At 43.2% G+C, this 24,187-nt stretch overlaps 2 protein-coding genes across 4 annotated transcripts in view; both read left to right on the forward strand.

Moving 5' to 3' along the window:
- Positions 1 to 505: 505 nt before the first annotated feature.
- On the forward strand, positions 506 to 3,072 carry HMX2 (H6 family homeobox 2). Its single transcript, XM_010357449.2, has 2 exons — positions 506 to 1,024; positions 1,952 to 3,072. Exons 1-2 carry the CDS (start codon positions 757 to 759, stop codon positions 2,503 to 2,505), a joined length of 822 nt encoding a protein of 273 aa, XP_010355751.1. The 5' UTR covers positions 506 to 756; the 3' UTR covers positions 2,506 to 3,072.
- A 3,563-nt stretch (positions 3,073 to 6,635) lies between these two features.
- The window catches only part of BUB3 (BUB3 mitotic checkpoint protein), a 38,029-nt gene continuing 20,477 nt past the window's right edge, over positions 6,636 to 24,187 (forward strand). The window contains exons 1-8 of one of the 3 annotated variants that reach the window (XM_010357460.2): positions 6,636 to 6,877; positions 7,302 to 7,496; positions 8,044 to 8,113; positions 10,446 to 10,597; positions 13,129 to 13,287; positions 14,957 to 15,134; positions 15,333 to 15,549; positions 16,542 to 18,090. In XM_010357460.2, the coding sequence (XP_010355762.1) occupies positions 7,302 to 7,496; positions 8,044 to 8,113; positions 10,446 to 10,597; positions 13,129 to 13,287; positions 14,957 to 15,134; positions 15,333 to 15,549; positions 16,542 to 16,557 (987 nt within the window). In that variant the 5' untranslated portion in view covers positions 6,636 to 6,877 and the 3' untranslated portion in view covers positions 16,558 to 18,090. Of the gene's footprint in view, positions 6,878 to 7,301; positions 7,497 to 8,043; positions 8,114 to 10,445; positions 10,598 to 13,128; positions 13,288 to 14,956; positions 15,135 to 15,332; positions 15,550 to 16,541; positions 18,091 to 24,187 lie in introns of those variants that run through there. The other 2 variants (XM_010357469.2, XM_030940555.1) reach the window with 2 other exon arrangements.

The following is a 24,187-nucleotide window of genomic DNA, read 5'->3' on the forward strand; positions in this document are numbered from 1 at the left end:
TCCTGGAGACACTTGCTCCTAACCCACCTCATCCCCACGCAGGGCGCCACGGTCCCGGGAGTGCCGGCTCGGCCCGCCCACTGGGGCTAGAAGGGGTGCAGGGCTGGGGGAGGATCGTGGAGCTGCCTGTATAAGCCCCTGGGAGGCGCGGAGACACGTCGCCTGCAGAGGCGTCGAGCCACTCCAGCTCCGAGTCCCGCACCGCCCCTGCCTCTGGAGAGAGGGGTCCAAGGGGTCCAAGGGGTCGGAGTCGCCGCAGTCGTCAGCAACTCGGGCTAGAATCTACGCTGCTTTCAGCCCAGGCTGCCCTTGGTTAAATGCCGCTGATGCCCGTCCGGCCCTTGGCGCGATCTGGGGGCGCACCGGCGCTGTATGCCTGGCCCGAGCGTTTTGAAATTTTCCGGGGCCTCTCGGCGGCGCTGCGATTGGCCGCGTTCGGGTAACCTCTATGCAAATGAGGCCGCGCCGCCTCCGCGCCGCCGGAGACCCGGCGAGCTGGCGGGCGAGGAAGGGGCATTTGCACCGGGGCTGGGCGGGCGCACCCAGAGCCGGGCGGGCAGGAAACCCCGCGCAGCCGTCCGGTGCCCGCGCGTCCCTCGCGCGGAAGGGACGCCTCACCAGCCTCGGCGCCCCCTCCCCCTAGATTCCCTCCCCGCCCCTCCCCGCTGCCTGCCTGCTGCACCACCTTCCACCCAGATCACCCAGATCGTCTCTAAAGGGAGTTCTTGGTTTCCTCCAATTTCTTATGAACCCAGGATGGGCAGCAAAGAAGATGCGGGCAAGGGTTGTCCGGCGGCCAGTGGCATCTCCAGCTTCACCATCCAGTCCATCCTGGGCGGGGGCCCTTCGGAGGCACCGCGGGAGCCCGTCGTTTGGCCAGCAAGGAAGCGCAGCCTATCCGTGTCCTCGGAGGAGGAGGAGCCGGACGACGGCTGGAAGGCGCCCGCCTGCTTCTGCCCAGATCCGCACGGCCCCAAGGAGCAGGGCCCCAAGCACCATCCCCCCATCCCTTTTCCTTGCCTGGGTAAGGATCGCACGTCGCCAGTGTGGTAGCCAGCAAGCGCGAGGGGAGGGAGGCTGAGCGCCCCGCCAAGACTCCCGCGCCGGGCCCCCTCTGGCCAGAGCTGCGGCAGCCTGGGGTTCGGGACCGCCAGGAAAGGGGCGCGCGCACTGTGGTGCCTCCTCCGCCCGGTAGGCCCTCGGGAGGAGGCGAACACAAACCAGTGTGGGCTTGGGCTTCTTGGGGAAGGTTGAGTTGTTAAAGAGAGTGGACCACAGCGAGAGGGACACGCAGCCTGCCGTACGCCCGGCTGTCCTCAATCACTTTGCACATCTGGTGCTTTCTTTCCGGACACGAGGTGGAGATCTGCAAGACAGGTCTGGGCAGTCTGTCTCTACCGTAATCTCTTTCTGCGTCTTCTTCCTCACTCGCTCCGTATCTCTGCCTTTCTCTCTCTCTCTCCTCCTTGGAATGATTAGCACTCCAAGATGATTGACAATGGTGCGTTTCAGAGACGGCTCCTCTTTACAACATTTGACGAAGGGGAGCCCTGCGTTAGTCCTTAGCGTGATTTCCAAACAAATGGCCTGTGAAATGATGCCACCCTATAAAGCTCGAGGAACTCTTCCAGCTCAGTTACTACAAGGCAAATTCGCCTTTTAAAACCATGTTAATGTTTCCCCCTGTAGACCTCCTCTCCCTGTTGCCCCAGGCCCGTTCATAAAGGTGGGAGCACAGAGACTCCATACTCCAACTAGCTGGGTCCTTCTCTTGTCGCTTTTAGGGACGGGGTGCTGGGTTTGGGGAGCCAGTGAGGGATAAGAGGAGGGGATTGGTAAGGTGGGACCAAGGCGGCAGGCGCTTGCCAACTGCATGGTCCCAGGGAGAGCTGGCGGTCTCCGAGATTCCCCAACCAACTCCATGGCCTTCCTGTCTGCTCTCGCTTCTCAGGTACCCCCAAGGGCAGCGGAGGCTCGGGCCCCGGCGGCTCGGAGCGCACGCCTTTCCTCTCTCCTTCGCACTCGGACTTTAAAGAAGAGAAAGAGAGGCTCCTGCCCGCGGGCTCGCCCTCGCCAGGGTCCGAGCGGCCGCGGGACGGCGGCGCTGAGCGGCAGGCTGGCGCGGCCAAGAAGAAGACGCGCACAGTCTTTTCGCGCAGCCAGGTGTACCAGCTCGAGTCCACCTTCGACATGAAGCGCTACCTGAGCAGCTCGGAGCGCGCCTGCCTCGCCTCCAGCCTGCAGCTCACGGAGACCCAGGTCAAGACTTGGTTCCAGAACCGCCGCAACAAGTGGAAGCGGCAGCTCTCGGCAGAGCTGGAGGCGGCCAACATGGCGCACGCGTCGGCTCAGACTCTGGTGGGCATGCCGCTGGTGTTCCGGGACAGCTCGCTGCTGCGCGTGCCGGTGCCGCGCTCGCTCGCCTTTCCCGCGCCGCTCTACTACCCGGGCAGCAACCTCTCGGCCTTACCTCTCTACAACCTCTACAACAAGCTCGACTACTGACCGGCCCGCCTCCCCGCGCCGCCAGCCTGCGCCCCGGGCCGCCTCCAGCTGCCCGCAGAGCCGGGCGCGGACTGCACTGTAAGCAGGGCTCCGGAGCAAGGCGGCGTGTTTCCAGAAATATGAAGAAATACACCATGTGTATTCATTAGCTCTTATTTATGGCCTCTGCCCTACTTTTTGTTTTGATTGTTTCGGGTATTTATCGGCATTCCCTAAGTCAGAGAGCCTGCTTTCTACCTAGACCCAACCAGTACGCTTTGAAAACCATTCGGAGTGGGATGTTTTCGGGTGGTGGTGGGAAAGGGAGTTTGGCCAGACAGGCTCTGGTTCGTAGGAAAAAAAATCAGGCAAACACCTACAAAACCAGGTACACTCCTCCCCCATATATACACCTGTATATATGTACATGCATACACGTTCGGCCAAGCCAGGTCCTCAGAGGCTTTGGACAATTACCTAATTGCTTCTTTTCGTTTCCCTCATCCCGAGGATGGGTAGAGACGAAAAGGGGAGAGTTCAGATCTGTAAATATTTTTAAAGAGAAAAAAATAAAACATTTTAAACATCTTTGCTAACTTTGGTGGGATTAATTGCCCGGCATAATAACGCACGGAAGGTTTTCAGGTTTTTCGGTGGAAAGACTTGCATGCATCTCTCTGCAGAAGTCTGGCTCGCGCCACGTGGAGGGTGGGACTGGGGTCAGGGGTTAAAGGTCGGGACCTTGGCACCGCCCAGACTGCACGTGGCTGGAGCTGCCCGCCCACTCTCCCTCCTTCGCCCAGAATCGTCGCGCCGGCTGGAGTGCACTGCGGCTGGAATCCAGCTCCTGAGCCCGCGCGGAGAAAGACAAAGACAGGCAGGCAGGCCTCGCCACTTAAGCGATTGCTTTCCGGGAACGAGCGAGCCGGGTGCCCAGCGGCATATTCCCAGCACTGGGCTCGCCTTGAGCTTGGCCACAGCAGGTCACGCTACGACGTCCCCTGTGCCGCGCACTTCCTCTCCAGGGGTATAAAGCAGGCGATGGCGCTGCTTGTACCTGGTAAAGCCTCCACTTTGCTAGCCGCGAGTTTGGCGCTACGAGCTTGTCGCTGCGCCCAGCTACCCGGCCGGTGGCGGAGTTATGTGTGCCACGCGGAGAGGAAACTGGGGGCGGTGAGGCAGTACTTCGGCTCAGGAGAGATCCGAGAACCGGTACCAAGCAAGGAAGGCGAGGGAGGCAAAGGCGCTTCCCTACACTCTTTTGTTGTTAATAGTTTGCATTGGTTCAGCGTGTGGCTGGATCACCGGTTAGCACGCGGCGCTTGCTCTGAATGGAACCGTGACGCGCGGCGGGGCCGCCCACGGACTTCCTCGCCCTGACACCTGCGGCCGCGCAGGGGCTGGGAGGGTGCCGCACCGAGAGAATAGCCGCGGGAGTGTCAAGCAAATTGCAGATTCTCGCTCCCGTTAGATTACAGCCACCTGTTCTTGGCAAAACGTCGGAAAAGGAAGCCTGAGCTTGGAGGAAGCCGGTGGTTCAGCACCACCTGGGGCGAGCTCCTCCGTCCGCCTGCCTCTGACCTCTGGCCCGGCAGAGCAGATGCAAAGGAACCTGGAGACCGCAGCGCTGAGGCCCTATCTCATCCGCTAGAAGGAAAACATTTGCGTATGAGAGTTGACTCTGAGCTGCAAGGCATCGAAATTATCTACATTTTGTGAATATATACGGGATATCTGTAAACGTCTACGTAACTCGCAGTGTTTTTTGTAAACTGGCCAAAAATATTCTATCTGATGTGTCCATTTTGAGATCATGTTTTTTCTCCTCGCGTTAGATTTCATAAAAATCACCATCTATTCCAAGGTGATGTCAGAAGGATATTACCCAAGAACACATCTGCTGACACTAGGTTAGTTCAATTACATTTATTTCAACTGAGTTTACATCAGTAAATATTTACTGGGCCCTAGTACATGCTGGGAAACTATGCTATTGGGTAGTCAGATAAAAGAGACAGTGGATCCGTTTTCTTGTGATTTATCGTATACATATACTTCATTTCAATGAAATTCTTTTGCTCCAGATGACTTTTAACATTTTTTCTAATGTTCTTTGAATATTCCACGAAAAAAACAAACTGCATCCAAAGAACTGCTTCTATAGGAATATTCCATCCATATCATTTTTGTTTGCATTTCAACAGATTACAGTTTTTACAAGAGATCATGGTTTTAACAGTGTTGGGCCACTGTATCCTCTGTAGATTTCCCTTATAGGAAATGATTTCTTATAACCATTGCAGTCACTTAATGACAGTGATCTGTGCCCTTAAAATTTTAGGGAATGATCCTTTTCCAGTCTGTCATGATGTGTATATTTCATTCTTTTTACTAATCCAGAAAGTAGCTGTCAACCGTGATCCAACAGTATAATTAGTTTTTAGAAATTCCTCTCTTACAGATAACTAAGTTTTACACACACACACACACACACACACACACACACACACACACTCTGCATTTGGATTTAAATGTTGTTCAGGACTCCATTGTTGCCAGATTTCCTGTCTCAAGACTATCAATTCATTTGAATAATCAGCAAAATCATCAGCCTCCTTTCAGCCTCTAAACTGGATTTAAAAGATTGACGTTTTTGAAAACTCAAATCGAGTTGGGCTGCAACTGCATGCCCAGAGGGACCTGAATCATACACACACTGGATAATGAAATACACTTAGATTTTATTAGTGGGTAATTCATGCTCAGAATCTTGGAACAATAATATAATTAAATAAACAACTGGGAGAAGGAACCAGATAAGTCAAGAGGTAAAATTATTTAGCTGAAGTTAGAATGGAAGTAAGGAACTGCATTTAAAAATTTTGAATTCAGCCATTAACTTGTGGAAAGAGAAGAGATAGAGAACTAAGTACCAGACTGGCAAGGAAGGAGGGCAAGAGTCTTTCAGCAGTAATATCATCAATGCAGTAGGCAGAAAGGTTGCTGTTGTGTGTTTATTGTGTCAGGAATCATACAAAGATGTGCATCCAGTTCAGGGTGTGCGAATGCATAAAGATCACCAACACTTTCTCATTAATGTCCCTTAAAAGTTAATCACTTTAACCCCAACAATTTTCTCTCACTTCGTACAAATAAAACAATATATATTTTTCTTTTACAAAAGGCAGTGAAAAAGCAGTTAAAGCATCGATTAATTTGAAATTTTTCAGTGAACCTTTGACATTCAAGAATCAGTCACTTCATTCTACTGATTAAGTATTGCTTTTCTTTCATGGAGATAAAATAATTTCTCATTACTCAAGCAACCTTCTTGATCCTCATTTCTAGAGGATTCTAGAAAACAGTAAATGGAGCATACTGAGCCTGCAACTTTGGGGAGTGGCAGGACAGAGTGGAAGGGGATAGGCTTGCAGCTGCCGTTTTAGGATCCTTCAATAAGCAGCTCTAAAAGAAGCTGTGGGAGCTTTAACACATTGCAGAGTACCGTTTCCCAGGCTGTGCACCCTTCTGAAGGGGGGTTCCTCCAGGGCAAAGGCTGGTCTGATTACATGCATCTTTCCAGAGCCTCTCACCAGGCCTGGCACCAGTGGAGGCTCAATGTGGAAAGATGGGGTGGAGAGAGAAAGCATAATATAAATATGAACGGGTTTCTTCAGTAGAACTTGAGACAATGGGAAATGAGAGACCCTGGTTTATAGGTGGAAATTCCAAAGAAATGAGAAAAAAAAAATCAAGGCAAAATAATGCAGTTAATTAATTAGAGCAAACATTTCCTTCTCTACATCAACTTTTCGTTAGCTTCACGGGCGTGTGCACATCCAGGGATAGGGAGAAAACTTTAGCACTATGGAAGTATTGACCAAAATTGGATTCTTGTGTTTCAGAGACTAACTTAAAGGGGACGGCGCCACGGACAGAGATGTAAAGATCTTTCCCGCTTTCTACTCAGAGGGCGGGCAGAGCGTCAGCCCCCCCTACCAGAAAACTACATTTCCCAGAATGCCATACGCGGGCGTGAGAGGGCGTGAAAAGAGCCTTGGCGCGATGGTCCTTGGGAGTTGTAGTTTCCACGCGTCCAGCTCGAACGCCGGTGCCTCAGTGGTAAAATGAGCCCACGTGATCGGAAAAGCAGCGGTTTCCCTTTGAGCCGGAACAGGATGACTGGGTTGACCGATGCTGGGCAGCTGAGCGGACCAATCGGCCGCCTAGACTGAGTCGTTGGCGTTTGAAATCAGCCAATGGAAGGTCTACGCTGGAGCTTCCTCTGCGCCTCCTTCGCCTAGCCTGCGAGTGCTCTGAGGGAAGCAAGCAGGCGGCGGCGGCGGTGGCGAGCGGCGAGTAGTGGAAACGTTGCTTCTGAGGGGAGCCCAAGGTAGGGAGGCGAGGCGACGGTGTGCGGGAGCGGACTCTCCAGGGACTTCCCGGGTCTGCAACTGGCAGGGCCGTTCCGTTCGCAGGGGATCCCGTTTCATTTCTATTGTTTTCCCTTTATTTTTAGGAGTGCCCGGGGCGACGGGACCCGGGAGAAGGGAAAGGGAACGGTCTGGGGTCCGGGCATCGCTGCAGGCCGGGCTGGGTTTAGGGGGACTGCGGTGCCTGCCGGGCCGGTTTGGGCGCGGCGACCGCCGGAGGAGGGGACGAGTTCCGACCTTGGCGGGCTAGTGCTCGGCGCAGGCGCAGAGACTCCTCGCGGTCGTCTCGGCCCCTCCCTCTGGGGTTCCCCACCGCCAGGCTATCCGTGCGCAGCCACAGCCCGCGGGACCCTTGGGGACCCTGACTGGGCCCCTGTTCTGCAGATGACCGGTTCTAACGAGTTCAAGCTAAACCAGCCACCCGAGGATGGCATCTCCTCGGTGAAGTTCAGCCCCAACACCTCCCAGTTCCTGCTTGTCTCCTCCTGGGACACGTCCGTGCGCCTCTACGATGTGCCGGCCAACTCCATGCGGCTCAAGTACCAGCACACCGGCGCTGTCCTGGACTGCGCCTTCTACGTAGGTGCCCTCCCGCCCCGCTCCGGCCCTCTTCCTGTGTTACGATTCTCCACGTTAAGAGCGTTTCTTTTCCAGTGTTGGGTAGAGGCGTCTGTCGGTGGGGTTATTTAGACAGTTCTTTAGCTTTTCAGGAGCACCTGCCTTGAGCCGGTACCGTTGTAGGTTGGGGATATGCAGACATTGGAAACTCCGTTTCCCCTTTCCATTAAAGGCTTGTGGAGTAACTCTGTAAACTTTCTGAACATAAATGATCATTGTATTTGCAACAATACTGTTTTGGCTGCCGTATTGAACGAAACCATTTAGGGGAAATGTATGTTTACCCTCAGCTAGCGTGTTGGCTAGAATAAAGCAGCCCTCCTTTAATTTCCTGACACAGGAGTTTAGTGACCACTTGCTTTTTTATGCGGTTTTTTGGTTTGTTTACCATGAATAGTTGAGTCCAGTGCATATCCTCAGCATAAACTGAACACTTACTTGTAGAAATAAGAAAGTTGAAACCCTTTCAAAAGTTCTAGTTTTTAAATGGTTCAAAATTGTTTTATAGGATCCAACGCATGCCTGGAGTGGAGGACTAGATCATCAATTGAAAATGCATGATTTGAACACTGATCAAGGTAATGTGACAATATCTTTACCAGTTTGTTTTCTTGACTAGTGTTCTAAAGTATAAATGTTTATGTAGGAAGAGTAGTTCCTAAATTGCTTAGTTACCAAGTTGCTTAAGCTTGAATTTAGGATGTTTTTGTTTAAATGATAACCATTGAGTTACAGATTACAGAACATTATGCATATATTTTTGCAGGAAAACCAGTTGTGGTCACCATTGTCAGTGTTTACGTAAATTGACACTTAAGTATTTGGCCTTTATTTTGTTCTTAGAAGTGGGCTGGATCCCAGACTGGCCAGCGTTTCATTAGGATTTTCCTCTACAATGCTGATGTTTTGAGAGTTCAGTTTTCAGAAACTAATTTAGTTTTCAGAAGCTAAAGGTAGATTTAAAACCTGACAAAAAATTGGCAATCATGTCTATATTAATTGTGTTTGTTATAGGTATTTAGCAAAATATGTTTCAGTTGCAGTTTTTGAATGAGTAACTAGATGATACATTTCCTTTCAGTTAAGTAGTTTCTTAGAGGTCCAGATATGAAATGACTTATTCAAATTTTTTTGGTGACATTGGGACAGTGTAGAGATTGGAATGGAACCCACATGCATAGAGCTGTCTAGCTGAGCATTTGTTTCCATGTATCTTCATCAGACGCAGATATCCTAAGGAGATAGGTTGGTATGGAGATAGGACTAGATAGAAGATGAGTTGAGCAACGGGAGAATGGTTGGAGGATGGCCACATTTTGTCGAAAAAACTAAGCACCCAATTAGAAGAGGCTTTTGCATGAAAGTTACTTTCGTCTTTAACTTATACTGCAGGTATTTGGTTTTGTTTGCCAGTAGCTTACCCTGTGTAATAAGTAAGCTTGGAGATCTAGGTTCTATTTGTTCAGAAACTTGTGGGGGTAGGGAGAAACACTGAAAAGCTAACTTCTCGATTTTCAGTGTTACATAGAGAATTAGCTGTTTATTCTGTGAAAGTCACTGCCAAACTTCATGAAATTCTTTTTTTCTCTCTCCCTTCCTTCCTTCCTTCCTTCCTTCCTTCCTTCCTTCCTTCCTTCCTTCCTTCCTTCCTTCCTTCCTTCCTTTCTTTCTTTCTTTCCCCTTCCTTCCTTCCTTCCTTCCTTCCTTCCTTCCTTCCTTCCTTCCTTCCTTCCTTCCTTCCTTCCTTCTTCTTTCTTTCTTTCTTTTTTCTTTCTTTCTCTTTCTTTCTTTCTCTCTCTGTCTCTCTCTCTGTCTCTCTCTGTCTTTCTTTCTGTCTTTCTTGTCTTTCTTTCTTTCTTTCTTTCTTTCTTTCTTTCTTCTGTCTTTCTTTCTGTCTTTCTTTCTGTCTTTCTTTCTGTCTTTCTTGCTGTCTTTCTTTCTTTCTTTCTTGATGGAGTCTCGCTCTGTTGCCCAGGCTGGAGTGCCATGGTGTGATCTTGGCTCACCACAGCCTCTGCCTCCCGCATTCAGGCAATTCTCCTGCTTCGGCCGCCCAAGTAATTGGGACTATAGGTGCGTGCCACCATGCCTGGCTATTTTTTGTATTTTTTAGTAGAGGCGAGGTTTCACTATGTTGACCAGGATAGTCTTAAACTCTTGATCTTGTGATCCGCCCACCTTGGCCTCCCAAAGTGCTGGGACTAACCTTACTGTTTGAAGGTCAGGACCATATATTGTTCCTTCCTATATCCTTAGCAGTTGGCACAGATTCTGGTGTGTAGTAGATGTTAGTTGAAGGAATAAATGAGATATGGTGGGAAGGTTCAAATTGAAAAGAAGGAAAATGTCTGATTGAAAATTTGAACCACAGTGGAACCAGGTAGAATAATGAGAAGACTTCACTCTCAGTTCTCATAACCCTTTAGCCTTGTAAATAAGTTTCTTAGCAGCATTGGCTTCATGTTCAACATAAATGTTGTTGATCCAGAAGACCATCTCCATTCATTTGTTCATTCAACATATGTTTCTTGAGCACCTAGCCTGTACCAGAGCTTGCACTAGATACCGGCAGAGATCACAGAGTTAAACGCAGTTCCTGATAGGAAATCTAGAATCAAGTGAGGAAGATAACAGACATGCCACTGTTTTAATGTAATCTGAAATTCAAGACAGTCTTTGGTATGTGCCATACTAGTGAGTCATGTGAAGTGTGCACTGTAAGGTGAACAGAGAGGAATGGGTAACTTTGTAGTCATGGAGAGATTTTCTGTCTGTAGACATTTCCATGGGGTTGGATGAGGCAAATTGATTACAGTTGAATGAATGCTTCTTTTAACTGTTTATTTTAGGAATCTTTAGTAAAGGTAGTAAGCTAGATGTTGGGGATTCCCCCCCTTTTTTTTCCTATAGAAAATCTTGTTGGGACCCATGATGCCCCTATCAGATGTGTTGAATACTGTCCAGAAGTGAATGTGATGGTCACTGGAAGTTGGGATCAGACAGTTAAATTGTGGGATCCCAGAACTCCTTGTAATGCCGGGACCTTCTCTCAGCCTGAAAAGGTAGGCTCTTTATATTCATTGCAGGAGTTGATGGTTTTGGGGTGATTTTTGTCTTAATGCATGATTGCTGACTATGTTGGTTGAATTTAAAGGTGAAAAGTCAACATGGGGGGAAAAAGTTGACAGTCGATTTTATAAATCCAACTACATAGAAATGCTTTAATGCAAAAGAAAATTAACTTTGGGATTTGAGGCCAACTTTTATTTGTCAGTTGTTATATTTGCTTCCATGTATTGTTAATGCTTTAAATCGCAGAATTGAGAAGCAACTCACTGCCTTTTCAGAGAAGTCATTTAGCAGACTGTTCGATTGTCTTAAATTGACGCTCCATCCCAAACCAGAAAATTGGATGGAGCATCACTTATTTTCATTTGTTATCTGAGGTTTCTTTTGAGTTGGCTGTTGAGAGGGCAAAATGGGTTATCATTTCAAGTTCAGTGAGAAAGGTGTTTTATGTTCCCTGGCTTCTCCTGTTTGTATATGTATTTTTTAATAATGATAGATGTAGTTTCAAGGCTGTTAGCGAACAAAGCTTTTTAAAACCGAAACTTTGTGTATTATTCTAACCTTTTGTTCTGTATGATGAAAGTGTAATTGAGCATTCCTTCTGTATCCTCATCAGACTTTATCAGGTGGTAGTTAATTTTAAAGATTGATTGTTTTAGCAGTTTAAGGCATCCCTCACTTGAGTCTATTTCCTCAGCGTAAATATACTATTCAATTCCTGTTAGCCATCATTATATACAATAGTGCATCCAAAGAGCCATTATTTTTGTCACATCACAGTCGAATCTACTCCTGGCAAGACCTTTGTTCAGAATAAAATAATTGCAGTGTTTCTAGTTTTGATTTATGGTTGTATGTAACATGTTAAGAACTGTGATAAATTGCTGACAGAATATCATATAATGGACAGCCACACTGAATCAAGCTGCTTATTGGTTCAGCAAGGTTCATTATGTCACTTTTTTTAATACTTTCTTTGATAAATGTATATACCTAGTCAGTAGCATGACAGTGGTTTCACTTGATTTATGATCAGTGGGGATAGAAAGCACTATTAGAAGCTTGTGTGTCACCTATATAGTAAAGATTTAAGATAAAATTCCCAGTATGATTGTACCATTATAAATCGATCTCTTTCTGGATTCTCTGTTTTTAAAGTTTGGTACTTTATACATCTTAGATTAATTTTCATTTCACTGCAAACATTTTGTTTTCTGAGTAAGCTATGATAAATCTTAACAACATTTCTCACATTTAAATCTGCTTATATTAAATCTGTTGTTTTGAATCTTAATTTTAATTCCTTATTTTTCCCTTAGTCACATTAATTGTTGAATTTTAGGGCCAGATTCTAGAGAGGGGTGGGGCATGGCGTTGTTACAGCTGGTAACTCGATTCTTCTTCAGCTCATGGTATGTGGTTAACATACTAGTGATTATTAACAACATATGGCTTAAGTATTGAATGTTGAATAGACATCTTACCTTGCCATGGGGCCTCTGCATTTTTTATGGCAGTTCTTCAGGTTTGAAAATGCTAAGTCAGATTAGAGTTTCTTATTGATCGAAAATCATAGAGCACAGTTGTGACTCGCAAGTCTAAATTTTTTAAAAGTGACTGAACATGATCAGGAGAATATTTTTTTGCCACCTTTTTAATGAGTTGGCTACCTCTGTTTTGTTACCAAGTAACATTATATTTGCAAATAAACCACTAAATGTTCGCTTGTAGGAAATTCTATGGTTAATTATAAAGGAATTTTTGTGGAAAGTTTAATATTGAAGAAAGGCATTATGAGGGAAAAAGAAGGGATACAGTACTTTTAAAAATTTTCCCTAATGTTGAACTTCTATCTTGAATGTGTAGTATTACGTCAGGGCACAAGAATTGCTTTGTTGTATGTCAGACCACTGTCTTGTCTTTTAATTTTGAGTTTGTATGCCACCAAAGGCTACTAAACATCTAATTAGTGGTGGCTCCCTCACCCTTCCTGGAAAGGCCTATTTATTCCATGTAACAACTGGGGGGAAAAAATCAAGATTTTGAGAGTTGCAAAATGAAATATTCTAAAAGGGTGATTATAGAAAAATAATTTTGAAAATGATTGTTTTATGAAAAGCCAGAAACTCATTAAACTCTACCTTGAATTATTTTATGGCTTTATTATCTCCTTCTTGAATTTTTTTTACACTTTTATGTTGTCTCTAAATGAAACATGAAGGCTGGGAAAAATAGTTTAATTTGTTTTAGTAATGGAGGGAATTAAGACTTCAAAAGCTCTTTTACAGAATTACTTAGAATGTACATTATATGATGCTTGGTGAAGTATGAAGAGCATCATGGGTTTGCTATTTTGTGCAAACTTGGTTTAAATAATTGCAGTATCTAAAATTGTTACTTGTGATTGGGGAATTCAGTCAGCTAATTTTTTATGGTTTTATGATCAGATGGACTTTATTTTGGGGCAAAATGCCATTTTCAGGCAAGTAGGTGATTTTTAGCAAGTTTTGATCTTTTTTAAAAGGTATATACCCTCTCAGTCTCTGGAGACCGGCTGATTGTGGGAACAGCAGGCCGCAGAGTGTTGGTGTGGGACTTACGGAACATGGGTTACGTGCAGCAGCGCAGGGAGTCCAGCCTGAAATACCAGACTCGCTGCATACGAGCGTTTCCAAACAAGCAGGTACTGAACTCTAGTCCCTCTTCTTTCTGGAATTTGAAAATAATGTGATCTTATAGTATAATAATTTGGCCACTATCCCCTAAAGCCTTCTTTTTTTTTTTTTTTTTTTTTTTTTCAGTAGTGATTTAGAATTTGCTGTTAGGTGTATTCCTTGATATTTTTGACAGCCATGTGTTAAAAGGAAGTGCGTTAACCCCCATTTTAGAGACGACCTTGATGTTCAGAGAGACCAAGTAATCTGCTCAGGAAGTGGTTTGAATAGAGGAGGTCTTCTGATCTTTTGTTGATCCTGGTCCAGGATGCTTCATAGGTATACAGAATCAAAGAGGGCTTTGCAGATATTTCAGTTTACAAAATGCTGAATTAAAATTTATATCTGGATTTTAAGCTTATGGAATTTGCTGTTTTCTTTTTGCCTTTTTGTAATCCTAATGCTTATAGAGTTCTTTCCCCAGTTTGACAATAGAACTTTGTGGTTTTTTTTCTTAAACTCAACTGAGGTTAGAGAGGCAGGGCCCCTCTTATGACTGGATGTACAGGGTGCCCTTCCATCGCTAAATAAGATTAGCCTGTTTATTAGTGATCTCCCTCCTCCCTCAAGTCCTTAAAGTTTTAAGAGGAGATGGTGGTGTGTGGTCAGTTGCAATAGAAATTTTGCAAGAGGAAAAGTCATTAAAAACAGAAGGTGTCTTTGGTATCTTATGGCTGTCCTTTGGTGGTTGTAGAACTGGAAGCAGGTATGTTATTCTCTTGGCTTTTTAACCTGCAAAGGCTAGTACCTCAAATGGTGATCACAGTTCCTTTTCTTAGGAAATTGGAAATTTCCACTGAAGATAAAGAATTGCAGTTATGTGAAACTTTAGAGATTTAAATATGTGATTAAAATATGCTTTCATTGTGAACATTATTTTAATGCCATTATATCTAATATTTTCTATAAGATTATTTCTACTTTGTAATGGCAGTTAAAAAGTCAGATTTTACTGACTTATTTATTTCTTCATAAACAGTTTTCAGGATTAAATCTTTTTCATACCTTGAAGGATTAAAAAATCATAGATTTTGTATTTGGTGAGTTCTCTCTTATTTTTTAAGATATTGTCATTTCAAGGAAAGATGAGAAAACGTATGAAATTGTAAACCACTTTTGAATGTCCCTGAAAGTCTTTGTGCAAACCTGACTTACTGTACTAAATGTAAGAAGTAGCATGACTGAGATGGAAGACTGGTGTTCCAGTTTATTTGGATTATTGATACCCCCAATGAAGGAAACACAATTCTTAACAGTTGTTCGTGATGAAGAGGCACAGAACATAGTAGAATATATTTTAACTGAGGGAACAAATTTGAGTCTGCTGGGCAGGACAACAGGACAACAAATAAGCGACACTAAAACACTAAATTTTGTTTAGGTTTGATGAAATAACTAGACATTTTTTATTGTAATGTGCAAGGCCCTGGTACCTGTGAAGAAAGCAAGTGATGCCAGTCTTATTTTCTTTTTAAAGTCATCGTAACTATGTTAGTACAGCCTAAACACTTCATTAAAGCCTGCTGTACTTCTCATTTCTGAAATAATCACTCTTTAGTGTGGGTTGAATTTGGGAATTAGCACCTTGTTTTTGGAAGCTGGAATTTACCATTTTTCCCTCTGGTTCTCTCTTGGCAGGGTTATGTATTAAGCTCTATTGAAGGCCGAGTGGCAGTTGAGTATTTGGACCCAAGCCCTGAGGTACAGAAGAAGAAGTATGCCTTCAAATGTCACAGACTAAAAGAAAATAATATTGAGCAGATTTACCCAGTCAATGCCATTTCTTTTCACAATATCCACAATACATTTGCCACAGGTAAAGTATGGCATGCTGACCTATATTTATTTATTATATTATTTGGTGCTTGCTTTTTATGGTATTTAGTGAGAAAAAATCTATATAATGCTTTATGGAAATGTAATTTCCATGACCTTAAAACTTAACTGTTAAGATAATGGTTATTTCTGTATCTGGTGTTAAGAACCATTTTAACTATTTTGAAATTACTTCCAGGTGGTTCTGATGGCTTTGTAAATATTTGGGATCCATTTAACAAAAAGCGACTGTGCCAATTCCATCGGTACCCCACGAGCATCGCATCACTTGCCTTCAGTAATGATGGGACTACGCTTGCAATAGCATCATCATATATGTATGAAATGGATGACACGGAACATCCTGAAGATGGTATCTTCATTCGCCAAGTGACAGATGCAGAAACAAAACCCAAGTGAGTATGCTTCACCTGTATTTGAGCCTTTTCTTGCATTCAACCCAGGATTTATTAATTTTTCTAAATTCATGAATAGCATTGTTGATGCCTGCTCGATATTACAGCTGACTGTAGGGTTGGAGTTGATGTTATCATGTTCTCCCAAGCTTTCAATATCCGTAGGTTGATAGACGTCTGATGGATAAAATTGTGCCTAGTTGTTTTGTACAGAAGAATGTCAAACTCTCATTCTTCTTGAATAGGCTCTATTATTTGAATCTCTGGAGTTATTACCAGCTCATTGCTTCAGAATTAAGTTGAGGAATTCAAGAATAATTTATTTTAGTAAATTCTATTTAAGATGTTCAAGAATTTGAACTGCCAAAAATCCTTCCTCTCCACAGAGGTTGTTTCTTTAATATTAACACAAAGTAAGTGACCTTCGGGTCTTATTGGAAACCCAGAGTAATATGGCCTTGCCTGGAATTGCAAATTTCCTTAGTTTTGAAATTTTCGTAGACGTCTTTGGTTCTTGGTTGTAACTGTTGACTGAGAAGAGCCATTTACATTTTTTGATACCAACAGGGCAAAGCTTTTTACTTAATTACCTCCACCAGGCTTAAGGGAAATCTGATACTTCAGCATGTGTTAAACTATAAAATATCTACCCCAAGTGTCTTTGCCCAGTTCCTTGTCCCCTCTCCCCAGGCCCTTAAAGGAAGTTCTTGATACATATTTGTGGAATAACTGAATGTTTTCAGGATTCTTATACTTTGCTGAGTTAAATTGGGTGTGGTACCTTTGCTGATTGGTTGAGCCTCTGAGAGGGGGCAGAGTATTAAATATTCCATATCAGATATGCTTTTATAGGTTTGACTTTAGAAAAGTCTTAGCATGTGAAGCCTGTTGGATAAAGGGCTGTGTTTGCATTTAATCTGTCACTTTTGTATCTCCTGTCCTGGCTGGCCATTTTGATCTCATGCTGTTCTTTTTTTCTTTTGAACTTGTAGGTCACCATGTACTTGACAAGATTTCATTTACTTAAGTGCCATGTTGATGATAATAAAACAATTCGTACTCCCCAATGGTGGATTTATTACTATTAAAGAAACCAGGGAAAATGCTAATTTTAATATTATAACAACCTGAAAATAATGGAAAAGAGGTTTTTGAGTTTTTTTTTTTTTTTAAATACTTTCTTAAGTGCATGAGATGGTTTGATGGTTTGCTGCATTAAAGGTATTTGGGCAAACAAAATTGGAGGGCAGTGACTGCAGTTTTGAGAATCAGTTTTGACCTTGATGATTTTTTGTTTCCACTGTGGAAATAAATGTTTGTAAATAAATGTAATCAAAATCCCTTTGCATTCTTTCTGGACCTTAAATAGTAGAGGAAAACGCTCATGAGCCATTTGTTTCTTTTGCTGGTTATAGTTGCTAATTCTAAAGCTGCTTCAGACTGCTTCATGAGGAGGTTAATCTACAATTAAACAATATTTCCTCTTGGCTGTCCATTATTTTCTGAAGCAGATGGTTCATCATTTCCTGGGCTGTTAAACAAAGCGAGGTTAAGGTTAGACTCTTGGGAATCAGCTAGTTTTCAATCTTATTAGGGTGCAGAAGGAAAACTAATAAGAAAACCTCCTAATATCATTTTGTGACTGTAAACAATTATTTATTAGCAAACAATTGATCCCAGAAGGGCAAATTGTTTGAGTCAGTAATGAGCTGAGAAAAGACAGAGCATATCTGTGTATTTGGAAAAATAATTGTAACGTAATTGCAGTGCATTTAGACAGGCATCTATTTGGACCTGTTTCTATCCCTAAATGAATTTTTGGAAACATTAATGAGGTTTACATATTTCTCTGACATTTATATAGTTCTCATGTCCATTTCAGTTGACCAGCCGCTGGTGATTAAGGTTAGAAAGAAAAAAATTATAGTGAGAATGAGATTCATTTCAATGTAATGCACTAAAGCAGAACACGAACTTAGCTTGGCCTATTCTAGGTAGTTCCAAATAATATTTTTGTTGTCAAACTTTAAAATTTATATTAATTTGCAAATGTATGTCTCTGAATAGGACTTGGACCTTTCCTGACATTTATTTTATCCGTGATGTATTTTTTAAAAATTCTTTTGATACAGAGAAGGGTCTTTTTTTTTAAAGTATTTCAGTGAAAACTTGGTGTAAGTCTGAACCCATCTTTTGAAATGTATTTTCTTCATTGCAGGTCCACCTAATCATCCTGTGAAAGTGGTTTCTCTATGGAAAGCTTTGTTTGCTTCCTACAAATACATGCTTATTCCTTAAGGGATGTGTTAGAGTTACTGTGGATTTCTCTGTTTTCTGTCTTACAAGAAACTTGTCTATGTACCTTAATACTTTGTTTAGGATGAGGAGTCTTTGTGTCCCTGTGCAGTAGTCTGAAGAATTCCCCCTTCTGTCTCCTAGCAAGCCCCGTTGCTGTATCTGAACAGTTTGAACTCTTTTTGTAATATAATCTAGACCTGTTGTTTCTGTGCTATCTAATAAACAAGATTCAGAACCCTTGAATGTTGGATGTTTTTGAATGTTGGTAATTAATATAATTTACTTAAAAAGGCTTGTGTAAAGCAAAACTCGCCATCACAGGCATGTTGGGGATGACATTTTACCTTTAAGTCCACTCTGCCTCGTTTAATTGTCTCCTCTGATGTGTGTTGGGGATTCAGTCCTGCATAAAGTGATTTGTTGGAGTTCAGCCATTTCCCTCATGCCCCCTTGTGCCCTCTCGGTGGATCAGCAGGGCCTTTGAGCCAAGTGTACAGCTTCACTCAGGATGGGCAGAGACTATGTGGCAGCCGCTGGGGACCTTTTGGCTCAGTGCTCTCCTACTAGTGCTGGTGCAGTGGTGCTCAGGTAGCTTGTACATCCCTGTGTTGATGTAGTCATAGTCCACACACAGCCAAATGACAGACCCTTCTGTACTTAGCCATCAAATACCAAATCACAGTGAAGCCCTTGGGATGGTAAAGAATGTAATAGCCAGGGACTAACTGATGATATTAGTTCTTTAGTGTGATTATGTGCTTCTAAAAGTCCCTGACCACTTGGTTGAGGACAGACCATAAGTTTAAAACATTGTATAAGTGAAAGAATTAATATAGTATTGTTATAGGTAACCAAATTAAAGTAATGTGGACTTGTTTTTGAGGTGCTGAGGGAGGGCTTATTTTATGGTTCCATGTGGATGCCCTCTTGTCTCTGGATATCAAATGTGCCTCCCTCCATCTCTACATACCCCTTAACCAGCTCTTCACGGTTTGCTTGTTTATGGTTATAGCTACCTTTTCCCCAAATTACCCAGATGTAGTTACCTTGGCCTCATTGGTTTCCCTTACCCACATTCTTTAAGTGTCTCTTCTGTTTATTTTTTCTTCCTACTGCTCCTATCCCATTTCCTTCTGGGTGAATGTGGCAGCCTCCAGTTTCTGCCTTAAGTCCTCCATCTAATAGAGCAGTGACTTTTGAACATTGTAGTTGTGACCCAAGTAAGAAATACATTTTGAACTACAGTTCAGAACGCAGAGGTCAGTATAGTATGCATGACAGACAGAAGGGTCCTGAAACACGACTTGCCCTTCCTGCATGTGATGTATCTGGTGCATGCGTGCATTTTTTTTCTTTGCTTTTTAAGAAATCCTGGTTATGGCACCTTGAATTGAACAAATGCCTGTCACCTGTAATTTGGAAAAACTCGATCAGATTTCTAAAAATTTTCTAGATTTTTAAAAAATGTATTCTTATGTCGTACTTGGAATCCTCCACTGCTTCCTGTTGCTCATAGTCGCCCTTCAGCGATTTCATAAGGAGATGTGCTGCTTCCCAAGCTTCCAGATCATCAGGAAGGGGCTGCGGACTGTAAGGTGCTCTCAGAAGATGGGACTAACTAACCCTTGTTGGGAATATAAGTAAGCAGGTGGGATGGGAATGTTAAAGTGATAGCAGTATCTGGTTCTGAGTTCTGTTGTGTAAAAACTTAAAGGTATATTAGCAGGTTAGCCTTTGTTCTGTGGGAAATCCAGGCCTTGTTAGAAGGACCAAGGCCAGAATGCCCAGTTTAGCGTTGGCATTCAAACCCTTCATTGTTTTTCCTCCATTATCTGTTAAATTCCTGCTTTGCCAAAGGTATTTTCTATACCCTAATAACTCTAGCTTCCTTCCCTCAGTGGCGACTCAACGCACATTAGCCTACTGAGAGCTTAGATCACTACAATGAATCCTTGTAAATTTGTTTAACTCAGTTTTCCCCAAATTCGTTTGAGCCGGTTGGTTCTACTTTTTCTGGTCTTGTTCCCACAATCATTTTACCTTTTACCACTCCTGCAGAAAACATGGGGGTTCTTTTGTTAGCTGAGAGCCAGGTTACTTTCTTCACTGTCACTCTGACGCTTGTGTTGATTCCCAAATCTCAGTTTGCCCAGGGGCATTCTCTTTCTGAATTGCTCTTTCAGGATTTAATTTGAATCCTGCAAAGTCCTGTTCAAAACCCCCTTTTCCATGAAGCCCTTCTTCCTTGTTGCAGCTCACAAATAAGTATGCCCTTTCTCAAAACATGTATGAAACACCTCCCGCTTGTATACCTTTAGCAGCAGTTACTCATATTGCCTGGCATTTAAACATTTTTGTATGCATACATCTTGCTTGCTTCCTACTTACAGCAAGAGCAGGACCACATCTTTTTGTGTGCTCTGGTACATGCCTGTTGGACCACTTTGATATTGCTAAATTATATAGACTCCTTTTAAAATAATTTGAAATATAATTTTGGAGTATAGACATCTTGTCCAGTGCATTAGACAGGTGACCTTTGGCTTTGTTCATTAAGCATTTAGTAAGTCTCTTAGAAGTGATATGTTTACTGTAGAAAAATTCAGATAACATGCAAAAAATGAAACATACTGTCACAATCCTATGATATAACTTAAAAATTCCTTTCCAGCTTCATAGAGATATTTGATGAGAATTGTATATATTTAAGGTATACAATGTGATGTTTTGATACATGTATACATTGTGAAATGATGATTACCACAACCAGGCTAATAAACATCTCCATCACTTTGTTAAATTGAGTTAAACAAATTTATACGTTGACAAGTTACATTTACAAATTGATGTAATTTTTTTATGTGGTGAGAATACCTACGATATAATCTCAGCAAATTTCAAGTATACAATACATTATTACTAATGATAGCCACCACACTGTGTGTCAGGGCTCCAGAACTTACTCATCTCAGAGGAGGTAGCTACTTTGAACATTTTTGGTGTATATCCATCCTTCAGGATTTTCTGTATATTTCTCTAACAGTAAAGTTTTTGTTAGCCGCATCATGTGAAACGCCTGGGTAGACAAATTTAAAGATGTTACTTGGGATGGTGTGACTTGTACAAGCCACATAGCCTGCATGGTGTCCACTTTGAGGGGGATGCCCATAGCTATACTTAGAAGTCATCCCCTAGAGCAAGCTTGTCCAATTTGTTGTCCATGGGCCACATGCTGCCCAGGATGACTTTGAAGGTGACCCAAAACAAATTAATAAGCTTTTGTAAAATATGAGAATTTTTTTTTTTTTTTTTTTTTTTGAGACAGTGTCGTTCTGTCGCCCAGGCTGGAGTGCAAGTGGCATGATCTCCGCTCACTGCAAGCTCCGCCTCTCGGGTTCAAGCGAGTCTCCTGCCTCAGCCACCCAAGTTGCTGGGATTACAGGCACCCACCATCAGTTGCCCAGCTGATTTTTGTATTTTTTTCAGTAGAGACAGGGTTTCACCATGTTGACCAGGTTGGTCTTGAACTCCTGACCTCAGGTGATCTGCCCTCCTTGGTCTCCTAAAGTGCTGGGATTACAGGCACGAGCGACTACACCCGCCTGTGACTTTGTTGTTGTTGTTGTTTTTTCAGCTCATCAGCTATTGTTAGTGTATTTTATGTGTAGCCCAAGACAATTCTTCCAATGTGGACCAGGGAAGCCAAAAGATTGGACACCCCTGCCCTAGAGCATCTGAAGCCTGGATACAAAAGAGCCTGTGGCTATGACTGACAGGATTCTGGCCATTAGGAATTCTGTGACATGGAGGGAAAACGGCCACTTCAAATTTGCACCCCCAGGTATCATGTGGGCAGGTGCTCCCTGTGGCTGGCGATAGTTGTGAGTGAGCCTTGCACGGACTTTCCCTCTATTGGCTGTTCCAGAGTGAGGGGCTGCAGGTGTCTACTTATGTACCTATGGCTAAGATGCTCCTGAGCAAGTGGGGGCCAGTTAGTATATATAATTTTTACAAAATTTGGATCATGTTACATAAATATCTTGCTTCATGCACTTAATATGAAATTTTGCCCATGATTTATTTTTTACCTTATTTTTAAGGGCCACCTAGTTAGTATTTGATTATTTGAACAACTATTTAGTGCCTGTGATGTGCCAGCCACTGCTAGATTCTGGGGTTCAAAACACTGACAGATGCTGTGATACCACAGCGTGGCTACATTTTGTTTTCAAGACCTTGGCCAACCTTTGGTCCTCATAGCCACTGCCCTGGTAGTAAGGGACTTAGTTAAGTTTGGTGACTGCTTGAAGTCTAAGATCAGCAAAGTGGCTAATGCAGGCACTGTGACAGTCTGAGCACTAGGAAAAGCAGTGTGGGTAGAAATTCCCTGTTTGAGAGCCTTCTGGTTATACTTTAAAAATAAGGGAGCCTAGCATCTTGTCAAATCTTTGAGCCCACTCAATTGAAGGGCCTGTCACTCATCCAGAATTGAATCTGCTAGTTTAACAGGTCAGGCAGTGTGATGTGACAGCGTGAATCTTAGAGTCCAGCCTTTGAACATGGCTTTGAATCCTGACTTTACTGCCTATTCAGGGGGCCACTAGCTAAGTTAATTTGTGAGCCTGGGCAACATGGTGAAACCCATCTCTAGAAAAGATACAAAAATTAGCTGGATGTGGTAGTTCATAGCTACTCTGGAGGCTGAGGCAGGAGGATAACCTGAGCCTAGGAGATTGAGGTTGCAGTGAGCTGAAGCTGCACTACTGCACTCCAGCCTAGGTAATAGCAAGACCTTGTCTTGCTGAAAGGAAACTGCTGTAACTAGTCTTAATAGCATAAATCAGTACTTTCCCAAGTGAAAGATGGGCTACCCAGAGATATTTTAAAGACTGAGGTGGGGAAGTCAAAGGAGAGAAGAATCATGAAACTAGCACTGTGTTTGCTCCCCAGATGTCAACCTTGTCTTAATCTAAAAAATAAAATTTCTGAGCTGTAGTTTCCTCATCTGTAAAATGAAGATAATACCTAGATCATGGAGTTACGAACAAGTATGTTAAATATTTATCAGCGTGTACCTGACACAGTCAGTAGAAAATATCTGCTCTCTTTGGATGAAAAATATTTAACACTTCACTCTCAGATATAATTATTAGCTGACTTTTTAGATTCTTTTTTCTTTTTCATAAGTTAATGTAGTTCTCAGATATCTATGGGATTTCTAGTTCTTAAATATGCCAGTATTTTTTTCTGTTAAAATGTTGGTGAACTATTTTAAACATTCAGAAAAACTCGGGATCATACCCGTAAACCCACTGTCCAGATTTTAAAATGTTTAATGTTTTTCCGTATTTTATCTCTTCATTTTAAAATAAAGTTTTTCAAATGCTTGAAGCCTCGTTTGTACCCCTCTTGCCCCATTTCCATTTTCCACTTTTCTTCAATGTTGTACCCATTTATTGCTTTTTTTTGCTTATGCAGTAGCCATATAAAATACGGGCTTTGTGTTTTTGCAAGTTTGTAGAAATGGTAACTGGTAACTGTTTCTATCCCAGAATAAGCCCACCCCCATTTAACATCCAGTGTGGTTAATAAGATAGGAAAGGGAAAGGGACAAAGCTACAGTCCATCACTGACCAGGAAACAACTTAGCAGCAGCAAGGTTGGGCAGGGGAGTGGCGGAGCTGAGAGCGCCCCCTCATCTGAGGTCAGCCACCATTTTTGTAGTGGAATGGCATTTGTCTCTGACTTGGTGAAAACTGCATAATCCCACAGAAGTTGTTCTTTTCCTCAGGAAACTATGTGAGCGTGTTAGTATTCAATAGATGAGGTGGATTAAAAACAACATCTGTGTTGACATCTGGGGAGCAAACACAGCGCTAGTTTCATGGTTCTTCTCTCCTTTGACTTCCCCACCTCAGTCTTTGAAATGTCTCTGGGTAGCCCATCTTTCACTTGGGAAAGTACTGATTTATGCTATTAAGACTAGTTACAGCAGTTTCCTTTCAGAATGGCACCCAGCTATGTTGCCTTTGGAACTAGCAGTAAGAGAAATGAAAGAAAGCTGCTGTACCGGTGGCTGCAAATACCAATTGGACCATTGAGTACAAAGGCACTTTCCCCTTGATCAGTGGTGTGTTGTAATGCTGCTTTCATTTTCGAAGGATGCCCATGGCACTTGTCCTGGGGTGGTTGTAGGGCACTTAGTTGGGAATCATTTTGTGTCCTGATGAAAAAAAATTGGAAGGTAAAAGCTAGACTGTACTGTGATTTATAGAGGGCTGTAATTGGGAGAACATGACGTGAGTTGGCCAGCCCATTTAATATAACTCATGATTTGGCA

This window comes from Rhinopithecus roxellana, chromosome 11, assembly GCF_007565055.1.
Source record: "Rhinopithecus roxellana isolate Shanxi Qingling chromosome 11, ASM756505v1, whole genome shotgun sequence".
Classification (NCBI taxonomy): domain Eukaryota; kingdom Metazoa; phylum Chordata; class Mammalia; order Primates; family Cercopithecidae; genus Rhinopithecus; species Rhinopithecus roxellana.

Excerpts from the sequence above, each read along its gene's own strand:
- HMX2 (XM_010357449.2), top strand. The coding sequence starts at position 757 with ATGGGCAGCAAAGAAGATGCGGGCAAGGGTTGTCCGGCGGCCAGTGGC. Across the intron at positions 1,025-1,951 it reads CATCCCTTTTCCTTGCCTGG|GTACCCCCAAGGGCAGCGGA; the intron begins GTAAGGATCGCA and ends CTCGCTTCTCAG.